This window comes from Puma concolor, chromosome E2, assembly GCF_028749965.1.
Source record: "Puma concolor isolate L17-30 chromosome E2, mPumCon1.1.hap2, whole genome shotgun sequence".
Lineage (NCBI taxonomy): Eukaryota > Metazoa > Chordata > Mammalia > Carnivora > Felidae > Puma > Puma concolor.
In genome coordinates this window covers 41280050-41297811 of record NC_141681.1, presented here as the reverse complement: position 1 = coordinate 41297811, position 17762 = coordinate 41280050, and the positions used below count along the sequence as shown (strand labels likewise).

The 17762-nt window shown below is 52.8% G+C and overlaps 1 protein-coding gene across 1 annotated transcript in view; it reads left to right on the top strand.

Moving 5' to 3' along the window:
- The window catches only part of TSHZ3 (teashirt zinc finger homeobox 3), a 68879-nt gene extending 54099 nt beyond the window's left edge, over positions 1-14780 (top strand). The window contains exon 2 of the mRNA XM_086689559.1: positions 9945-14780. Coding sequence (XP_086545685.1) covers positions 9945-13159 — 3215 coding nt within the window. The 3' untranslated portion in view covers positions 13160-14780. The remainder of the gene's footprint in view (positions 1-9944) is intronic.
- Positions 14781-17762: the final 2982 nt, after the last annotated feature.

The following is a 17762-nucleotide window of genomic DNA, read 5'->3' as shown; positions in this document are numbered from 1 at the left end:
CCGAGGACAGAGGAAACTCAGAGAGTCCCCAAACTGAGTATTCATTTACTTTCTATTGTCTGAGGATTTGTCGGGAGCAATTGCTTTCAGTGGGACCGTGCCTTGGATACATTGATTTTTCTTTGTGGTGGGATAGGTGCACAGACTGTAGCAGAGCGTGTCCCCAGAAGCAATGGGGTGAGTGTGATCTTAGAGCCGAGGGAGCCCGCTTCCCTTGCTGACCATGGGGAGCCTCCCAAGCTCCCGGCCTCCTCCTTGTCTGAGCAATCTCTCCCGCAAGGGAAGGTCTCAGGGAGGGGAGGGAGGTTGTCCACAAGGGCTGCCGAGATGGCCGAATGAGGCTTTTTGGTTGCAACAAGAATCCAAAGAGAGGAGCCCTCAGAAGTACATTTCTGACCCTGGGGTGGGAGCTCCATGTTTGGCGTCTGGAAGTTTCTCTGCCACATCTAGAGGAACAGGCCTTGGTCTGGGAGCTGAGTCTTCAGAACAGGCTGGGGTTTCCAGCAGCTGGGAGGTGTCCCCTGGACCTTGCTGCTTTTGGCCTCCTAAGGAATCAGCAGCAGCCTGTTGTGGCCTGAACAACTGCTGGAGGGTGACATGGCCTGATTCACGCTGACTTTAGGCACCAATCAGCTAATGCCATGCTTTCCTTGGCATGAAAGCATAGCAGCTTTATTAGCACAGTGATACGCAACCGAACAAGCGTTCGTCTTGCACATTACATCAAATTAACTTGTACAAAATTAATATTCCTGACCTTGCTAGTGGGCAGAGCAATCAATCTAGGAGAGGTTGTCATCCCAATGTGGCCGGCCTTCTGGAGAAGTCCTGACCACCGTGGCTTCAGCCACCATTTCCTTCCCCCAGAGCCAAGCCATGCCCTCCTAGTTCCACTGGCCCAGCTTTGGCCCTTTGGGGGATTATCCTGGTTCCTGGGAAGCCCCAGTGCCCAGTAGGGATGCCTGGGAGGCCCCTCGTCTCCTTGGGGCCATCCAAGAATGCCATCTCTCTTTATCTCGAGAGCCCGTGACCTCCGTCGCTCCAGATGGCTTGGGTGACACTAGGTGCCCAGGTGGATGGATGGAGACAACTCTGTGCCGGATTGTGTCGTCCTGGGTACCAAGCCATGCACACTCCTTCCCTGGAATCACGTTTCTCCCTCTGTTGTCTAGTGAGTGTCTTAACAGGCCCACAGCTCAATCTAATCACCTTGGTATTCCCCAGCGCATTTGGCCAAGCTCCCCCCGACTCCGTCACTCGCTTCCTTCTGCCATCTCCTCTCCTCTGGGCACAGCAAGCAAATCCCACATCAGTGCTGTTCCTCCGAACCCCCTCCCAGCCAGCGTCCAGGAGGACGCGCTCCATTCCGAGATTTCCCTTCTCGGGGCCCTTGCGTATCAGGGTGCTGGGAGCTGCCTACAGGGTGACAGTGCTCTGTCACGGGCAGCCAGACCCGAGCACCCTGCCTGTCCCCCCACCTGTCACCCTCCGGGGCTCCTGGCAGCCCATTTTGCAGGGTCTCAGGACATCTGGGCCTAACTCTGGGTCCCAAATCGAGTTGCACTGGACAGGGCAGATGCCACAGATGCGGCAGTGCTCACAGAAGACAGACCTGTGTAAAAATAACCCCGAGGGCCCAGTGTATGGGCACTTAATGTGATTCCTTTGAAGAGCAGAAATGCTTGCGTGAAATGGGTCAGTCTGCCTGGATTTTCTAGGTGTGTTTAGAACAAAGGAAGATTGAGGTGGGTTCTCAGGGAGGTTGAGCTCTCTCCCCCATAGAGAAGAAAGCGACTCAAGGCAGAAACTGACCTGATGTGGGGCTGGGCTCGGCCTAGAGAAGGTGGCTGCAGGCACACTGGCCAGAGGGGCCTCGGCGCCCGAGGTGGCCGTCCCTGTGGGCGCTGAGTGAAAGGTACCTGGCTCTAACCATCACCCCCACGGGTTAGAGAGCCTGGGACAGGCATGGAAATGTGGGATGAGCCAGGCTTGGTGAAGACCCTGCCTGCTTCCTTCCCAGATGTCTTAAGAATGGCCCATGCCTGCGGGGGTGGGGGGGTGCGGGGGCGCCGCTCTTCCTTCCTCCGCCTACTTCCCCTACTTCCCTTGCCCGTCATTTCTCCCCCTGCTTCTTCTCCTTCCTCTTTGGCTTTCTGCCTTCTCCACAGCCCACAAGGTGGCCAGAGAGCGGGGGAGCACAGCCGGTGCCGCGTGGGGACTCTTGCCCAGCAGGCTTTGCAGGTTCCCCACAACCCCCTTTTCTGGAAGGCAGCATGCAGATATGGGGACCTGGGAGCGGGAGTCAGCCCGGAGCCTGGACCTGAGCCCCCCAGCCCTCAGTGCGGGTCCCTGGGTTTGTGCAGGTCCCTGGAGCCCTACCTCTATTTGCGGAGTCCTTTTCCCTGGGAAAAGCCCTTATGCCCTCCCTCCGCTCCGTATGAAGTCCTTGCTTTTTCACAAACACCTGGGAGGTAGGCGTGGCGGGAACTTCTCCCCTCCTTCTCCCACGCCTGGGAAGAACTTGGAGCTCAGAGACCTGAAGCCAGTGTCATGGTCACAGGAACAGCGCGTGGCAGAGCTGGGTCTCGTCGTCTGTGACATCACTCATTGTAACATGAAAAATTGCAGCGCAGGAACACCGACGAAATTGGCAGGCCTCTCCCAAGTTCAGGCCAGCGCCCTCACTGACGGTTCTCCCCTTGGGGCCGTGGGGGGGGGGATGGTGGTGGGGGGGGGGTTTCGCAGCTATCCCCTGTCATTGCCAGGAATCTGCTTTGTCATGGGCCCAGGTGTGGCGAGAGGGGGGTTTCAGAGGTGGCCAAGACGCCCCGTTGGTGATCCTGCGGGGACACTGAGGTTAACTGCAGGCTCCAGTGCCTAATCCTCCTGGGGTTTCCAGACCCAGCAGGACAGCAGGTATCCTCTGCCCAGAACAGCCTACATCAGCCCTCCCCTGTTCTGCTCACCAGGGTCACCTGAGCAGTTAATTTCTTGGTCGCTCTCTAGACTGGTTAAATTGTTCTCTACAAACAAAACCAAAACCAAAAACCTGCTTTGGAAATCTGAGTGCTCAGGGAGGCCTGAGTCTCCAGCCTTGGGCACTGACCCGGGGCAGCCCCCCGGGGCCCTGTCCCCTCAGCCAGGACTCCCAGCTCAGGCCCTCTCGGTACTCACCGCCCTCCGTCCTGGCCCCGGGAGTCATCTCGCCTGCCTGTCTCTCCTCCAACGTCCATCACCACCCACCTCTCACCCCCTCTGTGGCCTCTGTTTTTTCTTCCTCTCTCTGTCTCCGGTTTTCTGTCTCTCTCTCTCTCTCTGTCTCTCCCTATATCTGTCTGTATCTCTGTCTCTCTCTGTCTGTCTCCCCCAAGCCCTGATCCTTGTGCATCCTCCTCTCCTTCTCCCGTTTTTCTCCTGTTGTTCTCCCCTCTCTGCTCCTCCCCCGCTCCCTCGCCCAGCACAGGACTTGGGACTTGAACAGGCGTCTGTCCTCTTGCCTGCCAAGTTCCCCTCTCTCCATCCCAGGCCTGGGATACTCCTCTGGGCTGCCCTTACATGGGGGAAGGGGAAAGGGAATCTGGGAAGGCTGTAGTGGGCAACACCCCTTCCCAGGGGGGTCTTGGGAATTGGAAAACGGAGCACTTACTAAAACAGGGCACTCGACTTCTGAACTTTCACTGCAGTCCAGGAAATGCGAAAATCCAAAGGAGGGTTTACTCTGATGTTGCCTCTGGGAGCAGGGCACAGCCAGGCCTTTCTCCCTTCTTTCCACCCCCCACTGCCGGCACCCCCTGCTCCCCTGCTGTGCCCACAGCCCCTGGGGCTGGAGAGCTCCCCCCACCCCTCCAACAGGGACACTTCAAAGCCTTCTCCCCTCCCTTCTGGGAGAGATTCGCAACAATGTGATGAAGGTAATTCCCACTTGCCTGGAAATGGATTCCATTATGCCCCAGCTTACTGTTTTATGTTTATATCAAACGTATTAATTTCTTTTTACCTAGTGGTTGAGTTTAGTTAACGACGATAATAAATTCTCATGAGGGAGCGGCTGCCTCCTGAGGGCTGGCTTTGCACTCCTCGGACAGGACGGGTCCATCGTCCCGGTGGAGGCGGGAGTGCTCGGACCCCCTGGAAGGGCAGGCATGGAACCCCACAAGTCAGGGAAGGCCATGACGTAGCAGCCCGCTCCACACTCCTGTGTGATTCCCCCCAGAACGGAGTCAAATCGCCTTTACCCCTGTGCTGACTCCTGTGAAGTCACAGCCTTGGGAGAGTCCCATCTAACTTGTCAGAGCTCCAGCTTCCTCCAGCTCAGAAAGGAAATCATTGAATCAGCCTTCCAGGCTAGAGAGGGTCAAATGCAATAAATAGGAAAATGGTTCATAAACATACACGTTTATGAACAAACACCAAGACCAGGGGAGTTAGGTACGGCCATTTTTTTTTTTTTTTTTTTTTTTTTTTTTTTTATCCTTGACATTCCAGGGGCATCAGGCTGGGGAAGTTTGCAGGGAACTCTTGTAATTTTGAGAGCTTTTGTCTCACACGAACATGTGTCTCTACCCAAGAGCCCCCTTCGTTCTGCATGAATGAGGTTCTTCAGTTCATTCACCTGTCCGAAAACATGCCCTTGGCCTTGAGCTCTGGAGCAATGGATTGTCGTGCCGCTGCTTGAAGCGCTTTCTTTTCCGTGGAGGGGAGAGAGAGTGGGGGGTGGACGTGGGGAGGCAGTTGCAGCAGATCTGGAAGGGCTCCCCTCGTGGAGAGAAACTTTTTCCACTGAGCCGTTTGGGGGAAAAATGAAACGCAGCGCCCCGGCCCGCCCCTCACTCGCTCGCTGGCCTCCACTCCCGCCTGTGTCTTTGCGTCCTTGCAGCTGTTGATTTGGTTTGGATGAGAGCCCCCCACCCCCACTCGGGGGTTCAGCTGCCTCCTGTACTGGAGCCCGCAGCAAAGGCTTCAGTGTCATCTGTCCGAGACAGAAGAACGACGGTGGTAGCGCGTTCTTGGGGAGGGGTACTCACGTGTGGGAGCCGCCTGGGTGCCTCCGGGGCGAGGAGACACCATCTGCCGTGTTCCCTCCTCTCTTCCTCAGGGGTGGGGGCCGTCATCCTGTCCATCCCAGAGGCCCTTCCCCATGAAGTAGCCCCGCTCAGAGAGAACTGATCCAGGAGGGACTTTGGATCAGACCCCAGGACATCTGCTTTGCTCTGGGACTGGCCAGAGTCTGGATCCACGTGGATGTTTTTGGGCAACTAGCAAGAGGCTTGAAGAAGTCATCTATGGTGTTCGTTCACTCGTTCATTCATTCATTCATTCATTCATCCATCCATCCATCCCATGGATATATGTTGAGACAATAGGGTTGCAGCAGATACTGGGAGACGGGGCGGGGGGGGGGATGGGTGGGCGCTGGCCACGCGAAGCTGACGGTCCCTCAGAGCATCCTGGAACGTCCGCTGTAAGCAAGTGATCGAGTGCTGTGTCTTGTCACAAGAGGGGAGAGGGTGCTAAGGGGACAAAACTTGGGGCCGGAGAAGCCCCACCTTTGGCCTGGGGAGGGGGGGCACCGGCTCATCTTCTCCTTGTTTGCATCTGCCTTGGGGTTTCCAGGAGAGCGGTCAGCAGTGGAAAGTGAAGCGGGAGAGACGTCAGCGCATGCTAGAAGCTGATGGGCTGGAGAGGAAGTGACACCAAGACCAGGGGAGGACTTCAGGCTTGCTTTGAGGAATTTGAGCTTTCTTCCAAGCCAGATGGGAAGTCACCGAGGGTGTAGCAGCGTTGGGGTGGGGGGGGTTGACCTGACTAGCTTGCCGATCGGTAAGCATGTGGGGACGGGGTTGCTTCTTCACGGAGGATAGATGGGAGGGGCGGGAGCAGGGGCTCACTGAGGAGACGGGGGGTTGCTGGTGGCTGCCCAGGCTGGTGTTGGAGGGGACGAAGGACGGACAGAGCCTGTTACAAAGGCCGGTAACGAGCTTCTTCCTGCTGGACGTGACCTCCAACTACTCTCTTCCCAAAGGAGACAGGGAGTAGCTATTGCTCACCTACTGTGTGCAAAACCGTGACAATGTGGGGGCTCTTAGGTGGCGCAGTAGATTGCGTGTCTGACTCTTGATTTCAGCTCAGGTCATGATCCCGGGGTCACGGGATCGAGCCCCGCGTCAGGCTTCGTGCTGAGCCTGGAGCCTGCTTAAGATTCTCTCTCTCTCTCTCTCTCTCTCTCTCTCTCACTCTCCCTGTCTCTCCCTTTGCCCCTGCCCCACTCGCTCTTGTATTCGAGCGCACTCTCTCTCCATCTCTTTCTCTCCCTCTCCCACTAAATAAACAAATACACACGTAATAAATAAATAAAACCGTGACAATGTAAAACGGGGTCCTTGCCTTGGAGAATTCAGACGAGAGCATACGGAGGGTGAAAAAGCAGCAAGGAATTCAAACAAGGGTTCACAGGAGCCAAGCTTCGTGAGGCTCTGTGTGATTAACTGTCAGGTCCGGGTGGGGGATGGTGTCTGCCCTTGGCTCCCAGGGAGGAGAGGCCCCTGAAGGCCAGCATCATGGTGGGGATGGGGACCAGCTTCTCACCCAGCACCCCCGCCCCAGTTGACTTCCCACTATCCCCTGTGACAGTGACTGCAGACACCCAGTGTCCACTCCCCTCCTTGCCTGACCTGGACATTAACTGTCCCCGTGTCCGGGAGGACTTCCTTCTATCCAGCCAGGACGATTTTGCTCCTCGGCCCCGAGAAGAAAGGACTAAAGATGCCTTGGCTGGGTGCTCATGAGGAGCCTGTGCTTGGAGGAGTGAGCGTGTTTCCACCTCAGTTTACCTTTTGCTCAGACACGTTGTAAAATGGGGAAGTAGACACGGGACGACCCCACTGATCCAGTGCCCTGCCTCATACGGATGGGGAAATCGAGGCCTCGCGGAAGAAAGTGCCATACTGTTCTGCGTGCACCCGCCTCGCCTGGTGGGTGTGGGTCCTTGGTATAGATTTGCCCAGTGAATGCACCTTTCCTTCTCCTATAACTCTCCCTGCCCTCACAACGTCTCCAAGTTTCGTGACAATTTGATTTAACGTGGAGGGAAGAGCCGTCGGGGGGTGGGGGAGGAAGAAGTCCTAGGCTCAGCCTAAGGGTCTGATGAGAAAATGGCGGTCTTGGTAGATGGTGAGGTCCCTGTCACGGTGGTGTGCGAGTGCGCTTATCAGGAGCCTCAGAAACCACCACAAGGCCAGGGTCTCCCCAGGACCCAGTGCCCCTCGGCACCCAGGCCTTTTCAGTTTCTTCAGAGCAGGATTCTGTTCCCACCAGGGAGGTTGGCCTTACTTTCCTCAGTCACCAGACTGCTGGCGTTCTGATATGGCGGAATGATTCACGAAGCATATCGAGGTGCGGTGGGGGCCCCTCTGGGGGCGGGAGCTGGTCAGATAGGTGCGGGGCCTGTGGGGGTGCTGCGGGCGGCCCGTGCGTGGAGGCTTCCACGGGGGCTCCCGTGTTTAGGCAGTGGACTGGCAGAGCCACTGGGTTTTCTCTTAGCTGGGAGTCTCTGTGCCTCAGGGGGCTCCCGTGTCTGCCATCGGCCCCCGCCCCCACTTCTCCGGGCTGCCCAGTGTCCCCCCATAGCTGCCTCAAGTTAGGGCCACTTCTGGGTTGTTGCCTCTCGCAGACTTAATTCCACGGGAGCCATCTTGACAGCAAAGGGCCCAGAGTGTGGACTCACGTTGCCAACTGCGGCTCAAAGGACCACCTTCAGGAGAGAAGGGGCTCTGGGGTCCATCTCTGTTTCCACAAAGCCGGGCTTTTCCTCACATGTCCGGCGTGGGGACATGGGCCGTGTGGTTTCCTCCTCTCTTCCCTCGTGTCCAAAATGAAGCCCCTTTGATGGAAACATTATGCATCTGGGCACCCGGGGCATCTCTGCAGACAGGGGGCCATGCCCAGTTAAAGCCCCACCACTCTCCGCTCCGGCTCCTCTCCGAGAGGAGTGCAGACCTGCCCGGATGCTCTGGCCTGCCCCTGCCGTGTGTGCCCTGGCGAGAGCGACCGGCTGACCTGGTTTGCCCAGGTCCGAGAGGCTCCTCGGGGTGCAAGACTTTCAGTGCTAACATCAGGGCCGTTCCGGGCAAACTGTGACTCCTGGTCTCTCTCCATGCCTGGCTGCCTCACATACCCCTGCCCGTACGAATGTGTGTACTGGGAACGCTATTCCCATCTCGGTTCCAATGACCTCAGTGTTGGGATGTCACTCTTCTCTCTGCTCAGAATTCTTGGCGCTCAAAGGGAGACTTCGGAATGGAATGACCAGGATGAAAGAACAAAGGGGGGAAATATCTGTCTTCAGGGGAATCTTAAATGTGAGAGTCATGTTTTTTTGGTTTTTTGGTGTTTTTGGTTTTTCTCCTCCCCCCCCCCCCCCCCGCCAGGTGTCAAATCGATACATCGATAGGAGGCACATCTTTAAAATTCTGGAAGTAAATTCCACAAACGAAGCTTCCTTTTCTTCTATGAGAGTTTGTCTTCAGTTTTGTAGTGTTTGGGTCAAGCTGGACACCCCATGCCGTGGCATTCCGGCCACCTCACACACTCGCCCAGCAGTCTTCTGACACAAACACACACACACACACACACACACACACACACACACACACACTATATATATATATATTTATTATATTATAAATAAATATAATTATAAATATATTATATCTAAGTTATAAATATATAAATATATAAATATTTATATATATAAATATCAATATTATATAAATATTATATATATATATATATATATATGTATGTATAAATCACTTTGTTCCATTAACGCAACTCCTCTCCTGGCTTTTCGTCTCTGGATGTGTCTGTTCTAGAACCCACAGCTGCTCAGCCCTGCCCTCCACCTGCTCGGGAAGTGCACACTGGATTTATATCCCCAGTTACATTGCTTCCAGAAAGACAAGATCCCTGTTGAATGCCCATGAAGCTTATGCTGAGTAAATATTGACAAAGTAGTCTAAAGAGCAAACACTTTGACATTTGTAAGGTCCACTGGAAGGTCTTGTATATATTTATACAGAAGGAATGAGCACTGCATACCAATTTTCCTGAACTTGTTCTGACATAATTCTGCATGGATAGTGTGTGTGCAGGTGGCTGAGAAAACGGCTGAATGTTCACACGGCGGACGGGGCCAGGGCTGGGTCAAGGTCTTCCCTCCCATCGGGAACAAACCAGTGCCTATCCCTTGGTAGGAAAACTTACTATAAGCTTTTATGAGACCTAGTTTTCCAGAAGGAAGGAAGAAAAAAAAAATAATAATCCACAAAACCTTGCTTTTAATTTATTGCAATTGATGTACTTTCTTTTTACTTCGTAAAAATTTTATTGATGTTTTCGTACTTTATATTTATTAAAGATTGAGCCTCAAAAATGTAATGAGTAAAAAATGCTTGCTTAATTTAAATTGTGAATCTGTCTGTTAAGAAATGCATTAGGGGTAGGAGAAGCATAAGACATATTAATTGACAGACAGGAACTGCTGTCTCTGAGGTTGATACAAGTAATTTATTACTTTAGAAATGAATGCCACCTCCAGAATGTGCTTCATTAATTTCAAATTTAGTTTTAATTTCAAGCTGTTGCCCCTTGAGAAGAATAAGGTGGCAAATTATGTTTGAAGAGCAGATTTTTTTTTTTTTTTTTTTTTTTTTTTTGCTCCAAAGAAACACCACGTTTTAACTATTTAATTTTACAAATACATGTGCCCGGCCTACCTTGCTGCATTTTTCCCGAGAGTCGAGAACATTTTCTAGGTAAGGTCAACACTTAACTAATGCTTTTTTTTTTTTTTCTTTCTTTCTTTCTTTCTTTCCTTCTTTCTCTCCTTCCTTCTCTCCTTCTCCCCGTCTCTCTCCTTTCTTTCCCACCTGTTACCACCACGGCAGCCTACGTTTCCGATGAGTTAAAGGCTGCCGCCCTGGTAGAAGAGGATATAGACCCCGAGGAGAGCACGGCAGATGGGGAGCCCTCGGCCAAGTACATGTGCCCGGAGAAGGAGCTCGGCAAGAGCTGCCCCAGTTACCAGAACTCCCCGGCGGCTGAGTTTTCCAGCCACGAGATGGACAGCGAGTCCCACATCAGTGAGACCAGTGACCGCATGGCTGACTTTGAAAGCGGCTCCATCAAGAACGAAGAGGAGACCAAGGAGGTGGCGGTCCCCCTGGAAGACACGACCGTGTCGGACAGCCTGGAGCAGATGAAGGCCGTGTACAACAACTTCCTGTCCAACTCCTACTGGTCCAACCTGCACCTCAACCTGCACCCGCCGTCGTCGGAGAAGAACAACGGCGGCGGCAGCAGCAGCAGCAGCAGCAGCAGCAGCAGCAGCTGCGGCAGCGGAAGCTTCGACTGGCACCAGAGCGCCATGGCCAAGACCCTGCAGCAGGTGTCGCAGAGCCGCGTGCTGCCCGAGCCCAGCCTCTTCAGCACCGTGCAGCTGTACCGGCAGAGCAGCAAGCTCTACGGCTCCATCTTCACGGGCGCCAGCAAGTTCCGCTGCAAGGACTGCAGCGCCGCCTACGACACGCTGGTGGAGCTGACCGTGCACATGAACGAGACGGGGCACTACCGCGACGACAACCACGAGACCGACAACAACAACCCCAAGCGCTGGTCCAAGCCCCGCAAGCGCTCCTTGCTGGAGATGGAGGGCAAGGAGGACGCCCAGAAGGTGCTGAAGTGCATGTACTGCGGCCACTCGTTCGAGTCTCTGCAGGACCTGAGCGTCCACATGATCAAAACGAAACACTACCAAAAAGTGCCTCTGAAGGAGCCCGTGACTCCCGTCGCAGCCAAAATCATCCCTGCCGCCCGGAAGAAAGCTTCGCTGGAGCTGGAGCTCCCCAGCTCCCCGGATTCCACGGGCGGGACCCCCAAGGCTGTGATGCCCGACACCAACGACGTGCTTCAGAAGAACTCCAACCCCTACATCACGCCAAATAACCGGTACGGCCACCAGAACGGGGCCAGCTACGCGTGGCACTTTGAAGCCCGGAAGTCCCAGATCCTGAAGTGCATGGAGTGCGGCAGCTCCCACGATACCCTGCAGGAGCTCACCGCCCACATGATGGTCACCGGCCACTTCATCAAGGTCACGAACTCGGCCATGAAGAAGGGCAAGCCCATCATGGAGACGCCCGTCACGCCCACCATCACGACCCTGCTGGACGAGAAGGTGCAGTCCGTGCCCCTGGCCGCCACCACGTTCACGTCCCCCGCCAACACCCCCGCCAGCGTCTCCCCGAAGCTGAACGTGGAGGTCAAGAAGGAGGTCGACAAGGACAAGGCGGTCCCCGACGAGAAGCCCAAGGAAAAGGAGAAGCCCTGCGAAGAAGAGGAGAAATATGACATCTCTTCCAAGTACCACTATTTGACTGAAAACGACCTAGAGGAGAGCCCCAAGGGGGGCCTGGATATCCTGAAATCCCTGGAGAACACCGTGACGTCGGCGATCAACAAGGCGCAGAACGGCACCCCCAGCTGGGGGGGCTACCCCAGCATCCACGCCGCCTACCAGCTCCCCAACATGATGAAGCTGTCCCTGGGCTCGTCGGGGAAGAGCGCACCCCTGAAACCCATGTTCGGCAACAGCGAGATCGTGTCTCCCACGAAAACCCAGACCCTGGTCTCTCCCCCCAGCAGCCAGACCTCGCCCATGCCCAAGACGAACTTTCACGCCATGGAGGAGCTGGTGAAGAAAGTCACCGAGAAGGTTGCCAAAGCGGAGGAGAAGACGAAGGAGCCGGAGGGCAAGCTGTCTCCGCCCAAGCGGGCCACCCCGTCCCCGTGCAGCAGCGAAATCAGCGAGCCCATCAAGATGGAGGCGTCCAGCAGCGACGGGGGCTTCAAAAGCCAGGAGGGCAGCCCCAGCCCCCAGCGGGACGGCTGCAAGGAAGGGAGCCCCCCGGCAGAGCCGGTGGAGAACGGCAAGGAGCTGGTGAAACCCATGAGCAGCGGCCTGAGCAGCAGCACGGCCATCATCACCGACCACCCGCCCGAACAGCCTTTCGTGAACCCGCTGAGTGCCCTCCAGTCGGTCATGAACATCCACCTGGGCAAGGCTGCCAAGCCCTCCCTGCCTGCCCTTGACCCCATGAGCATGCTTTTCAAGATGAGCAACAGCCTGGCCGAGAAGGCGGCCGTGGCCACGCCGCCGCCCCTGCAGTCCAAGAAGGCGGACCACCTCGACCGCTATTTCTACCACGTCAACAACGACCAGCCCATAGACTTGACAAAAGGGAAGAGTGACAAGGGCTGCTCTTTGGGTTCAGTGCTTTTGTCACCCACGTCCACATCCCCGGCAACCTCCTCATCCACGGTGACAACGGCAAAGACATCTGCCGTCGTATCATTCATGTCAAACTCGCCGCTCCGCGAGAATGCCTTGTCAGATATATCCGATATGCTGAAGAACTTGACAGAGAGCCACACGTCAAAGTCCTCCACTCCTTCCAGCATCTCCGAGAAGTCTGACATTGACGGGGCCACTCTGGAGGAGGCCGAGGAGGCGACGCCCGCGCAGAAGAGGAAGGGCCGCCAGTCAAACTGGAACCCCCAGCACCTGCTCATCCTCCAGGCCCAGTTTGCCGCCAGCCTCCGGCAGACCTCCGAGGGGAAGTACATCATGTCCGACCTGAGCCCCCAGGAACGCATGCACATCTCGAGGTTCACCGGGCTCTCCATGACCACCATCAGCCACTGGCTGGCCAACGTGAAATACCAGCTTCGAAGGACAGGTGGAACAAAGTTCCTCAAAAACTTGGACACCGGCCACCCCGTGTTCTTTTGTAATGACTGCGCGTCACAAATCAGGACTCCCTCCACGTACATCAGTCACCTGGAGTCACACCTGGGCTTCCGGCTCCGGGACTTGTCCAAACTGTCCACCGAACAGATTAACAATCAAATAGCACAAACCAAGTCGCCCTCAGAAAAACTGGCGACGTCCTCCCCGGAGGAGGACCTGGGGACCTCCTACCAGTGCAAACTTTGCAATCGGACCTTTGCGAGCAAGCATGCGGTTAAACTTCACCTTAGCAAAACACACGGGAAATCCCCAGAAGACCACCTTCTGTACGTCTCTGAGTTAGAGAAGCAGTAGCGTTTGCTTTTGATTAAAATGACTGTAATTTGCTTTGAGGGAAACTGTTGCAGGCACCTTAAGGCCCCTCTGTCTCGTTCTTGGCACATGCTCTTATTTTAAGTGCAAAGAAATCACTCTGGGCAGGACTGTTTTGTATAACTGTACAGTGTTTAATAGAGGTGCATAATCAGCTGTTGTTACTGGTAAAATATGAAGGTTAAAACGCAGTGGCAAGTGTTTGGAACTTTGTGTAAATGGGATTGAGTTGTGAGCATCCCCCCGATGCTTCAAGCTGCATGCATTAACAGACAGTTTAATTAAGCATTTATAACGAAATCGGGCACACTTTTTCCACGCGGCTCGAGTGTGCTGGCATTCCTCACCCTTTCATCTTTAGCCCTCTGAGTACTTTGAAGCACTTTTGCATTAATTTGGTTAAAAAAAGAAAAGAAAATAATAATAATGTACGAAGCTCTGTTTTTTAAACTCCTTACCAGCTTAGTTATAATGAATAATATAAACCTCCATTTATGCAGGTCTGCAGGGGTATAACACGCCTTGAAATTTAAAAGAATATTATTTTCACATTGAAACATAGATGTATATATTGTATAGATTTCAGACTCTCTTATGAAAAAATGTGATTGTGGTTAAAGATGACCTTTTTTCCTGCATTTATAGCAAGTGTTTTATGTACCTGCTATGCACTGGGCATAAGCCGTGCCTATGTATAGTGTATATTTCTTTTCCTTTTTTTCTTTTTTTTTTTAAGGTCTATGGTTTTGTTTTGTTTTTTTTTTTTTTTTTTTACATGCAAACATTGTAAATTATACAGAAGATACCACAGATAGCATTTATAAAGTATACAGAAACATTATCTGAAAGCAAAGTATGACTGTTTGTTTTCCTATACAGTACATCTATATTGATAGAGGTTCATGTTTAAATTATACATATTTATTAGCATCATGCTATCATTTGTTTTGAGCAGTCTGAATAAACGAGGCCAGGAAATACGTCCATGGCAGGCATCATAAATATTTTGCACATGATTTTTAAAGGTATTTATTAGAAATCAAAGAACGCTCAAAATAAACTCAGTGCTCAAAGGGTTAAGTCTATTTGAAAAGGAGAAAAAAAAAAAAAAAGAAGAAGAAGAACTTGTACTGTATTTCCTAAGCATTGATAAAGCCTTTAAAATGTTTGTACTGTAATACTTTGCTTAAAAGTCATGAGGCATTCCGTGATACAACCTCTTTCACTTACTTACCAGCCCTCTTGGTTGCTATTTCATGTTGTAGGATGCCTTTTTATTTCGATTGGTAACTTTCTGTTTTGTTCTTCCTAATTATTCTCCCAAGATCCCACACTGCAGCTTTATCTTTAGGCTTATGAAAGGTAACCCGTGGTTACCGGCTCTCCAAGTGATTCTGTTCTCCATTTTTGGCAGTTAATTTGCAGAAGTAACTGACAGCTGACACCATATGAGAACCTATGTATAAAATATTGGCATGTAAACAGCACAGACACTGTAACACACTCTGTGCCCTGTTTTGTTGTTGACAATGAACCACCATTATGTGACTCTTCCTATAACCCTTTTTTCTACGGCAGCATTAAAATTGTCTTTTTGCTATAATTTTGTGTTGCGTTCACAATTATGTCTGAAATGTGCTACGACTAACGAGCACATTAAAATTAAATTGTATGCGATCTGTTTATGACTGAGTTGGTTGCTGTGTCTGCCAGGTGCTGGCAGTCGGAAGCTGCCCGTAAATCACGGGAGTTTTAGTGAACTTTGGCGTTTGGAGAGCAGGGAGCCCTCTCTCAGAGGCTGCGTGGACAGAATTCTCCCCGAGAATAAAATGTTAAAGAAAGGAAGACATTTCACATGAGGTTAGCTTCTCTCTGCAAAAGCGATCCGCCAACAGAGCGGTGGAGGGGCTCCAGGTCAACACCTGGTGGTCCGCGTGGGGGCCGGGGGTTTGGTCTCCCCTCTGGACAGTGAGGAGTCAGGGCCCCGAGCCCTGCAGGAGGCAGGTGGGGGAAGGAAGGTCTTTGCAAGACTCAGTGCGGGGCGGTTCCTTCCTGTTGATTCGGGATTTTCGAGTCGCAGCCACAGATAAGGAGGTGTGCAGGGTGGCGGCGGGGAGGGGGGGGCGGTGACCGAACCCGTACACGGGAGGAGTGGGGAGAGCATTTATATGATAATCACCAGCTTTTATTAGCCCTGGCAAATCATGCCAACAAAACGCTGGGAACATCATGTAAAATTGTAAAATACCTTTATTACTGCATTCAAACTACTCTTGTAGTTATGCAGAATCGGAGCTCCTAACCTAGAATTATACAAATGAGAGATGTGTTACATCCATGTAATGCATAAAACACCTCAACTTAAAAGAAATACTCTTTTATTAAAAATTTAAATGAAACCCTTTCAGAGATGTTCGGCAACACGCCTCCGTCTTTTTCCTGTTCATCCCCACCCCTTTTGTCAAGAGGAGTCCAAAATTTCTGTCTGATCTACTTTCTCTCGGCACCCCATGTCTCTCCGGGTTTTTAGAGAGAACCTCACTGGAGTTGCAGACGGGTTTTTGGCAAATAGGGAATGTCTTTCTGGCTGTGTTCGCCACACAATTGGGCTGTGCCTGCGGGCGGGGCACAGAGGGCTTTCCCTTCTGGGTGGCGGGCCCGGCTCCCTCCCCACCTCCTCCTTGGCCTGCCCTCATCCCTCCTGGAGTAGTTGTGCGCCCCGTGGGCCTTTACCTGGGAGGCGTGTGGGGCACAATGCCCGTCTCTGGGGGCCCCCCGCCCCCCCCCCCCAGGAACCTGGCTCAGGGGACAGCACCCTCCCTCCCGTGCCTTCCACATCTTCACATCCTGGAGCCCAGATTTCCACTCTTGAATTTTTCACAGGTTAAATATAGCATCAGTTTATTAGAATCCAAAGTCCTGCGTCTAACAGATTACACTGACAACACTTCCATCACCACCAGGGTCCATGTGGCTTGAAGGGAGATGGGGTTTGTGCAAGTGAGGGTGCCCCCTCCCCCCCCCCCGCCCCCTACCTTAACAGTTTGGGAGAAGAACCTGACATTCTGCCCATCTTCCCTCCACCCCACCGTGGGATTATCTTCAGGACTTTTCACTTTGGGCGTGGGAGTGAGGGTTTAGAGCCAAGGTGGGTACCAGGTGATATCACCCATTTGGCACTTGGGGCTCAGAGCCAGGAAAGGGGCGCTCGTAGGAGCAGGGCCCAGAAATTAATGTTACCATCGGAGGAAACGCAGTTAACTGGGGAGTTCAGGGCTCTACTCAGGATTGCGATTGGCAAAGTGACTGTCCCCCCCCCCGCCCCTCCCCCCCCGAGCCACGCATCCTGATATGGGGTGGGGGTGGGAGCTGGCTAGGGCCAGTGTTAGTCTCCGATGGCCTCAGACAGGCAAGGCCAATTTGCTCCGGAGGTCACAACCCCCTCTTGGCCGCCGCCCGGAGAAGCCTTCCATTCCCAGCCCAGGATGCCTCTGGTTTTCCGGGGACACAACGGCCAGATGTAAAGTGGCGTTGCGAATCTGAGGTGACTGTGCGCTGGGTCTCCGGCTGGCGCGGATAGAGGGTGCCAGCGCGGGCACGGCTGGGGCCTCCCGGTCAGGTCTCTAAATGGGCCGTGGGAGGAGGAGGGACGGTGCCAGTGAGGGCGGTTTTAATCACAGGTATGTAGGTGACCCCGACCTCACCCCGCCCAAGCCCGGGCTTGTTGCGGCCCTACTGTATATCTTCCAGCCATCGCATTTACACAGTATCTTAAAATAACATTTGTGATAAATGTGCAATTTAACTAATTTATGGTGCTATGATGTGCTCAGGGCTACATGCAAGATGAAAATCTTAAATGGAGCTTGAACAGCTCACTTCACAACAAGAAATCAATATGCCACATCTTAGCTATTCGCTGCAGTCAACATTTAGCAAAAATATCAGTGATGTATCTTTAAGTTTTAGGCAGCAAGAATTCTATAATTAACCCAAATCGTACAGAGTTAGAGAGAGTTGGGTATGATAAGGACCCAGATCTCCCTGGCATCTCCGTTCTATTTTCATTCTGCAAAAGGAAAAAAAAAAAAAAAATATATATATATATATATATATATATATATATATATATATATATTGATAGCCAGCAAAGAGGCGCTTCTCCCCAGAGTGTTCTGTGCTCAGGTCGAAGCGTGAGCCTCCCCAGCAGAATTCAGGGCTGTGGTCCCCACCACCTCGGAAGGATTTCTTTTCTCAAGTTCAGAGGCTCCGGCTAGGCTAGGTGGACTGCCCTGCCCCCAACCCCTGACCACCTGCTGTGCCACAGGCCTGGTGACCAAATAAACCCTGAGAAAGAAAAAAAAGGCCCTATTCCCTATTACCAGTGCCGGGGAGAGCTGAGCTCCTTGAGAAGCAGACAGAACCCTGAAGCCGGGAGCCTGACCGTGGAGAAGGACAGGCGCTGATAGGAAGCAAGGCTGCATTTCCCAAATCCGGTGTTAAAGCTGTGGTCTCCAGAGATTTCCAAGTCATCTAATAGAGAAAAAAAAAGAAAAAAATTAAATGATTTCATTTTTTCAAGTTC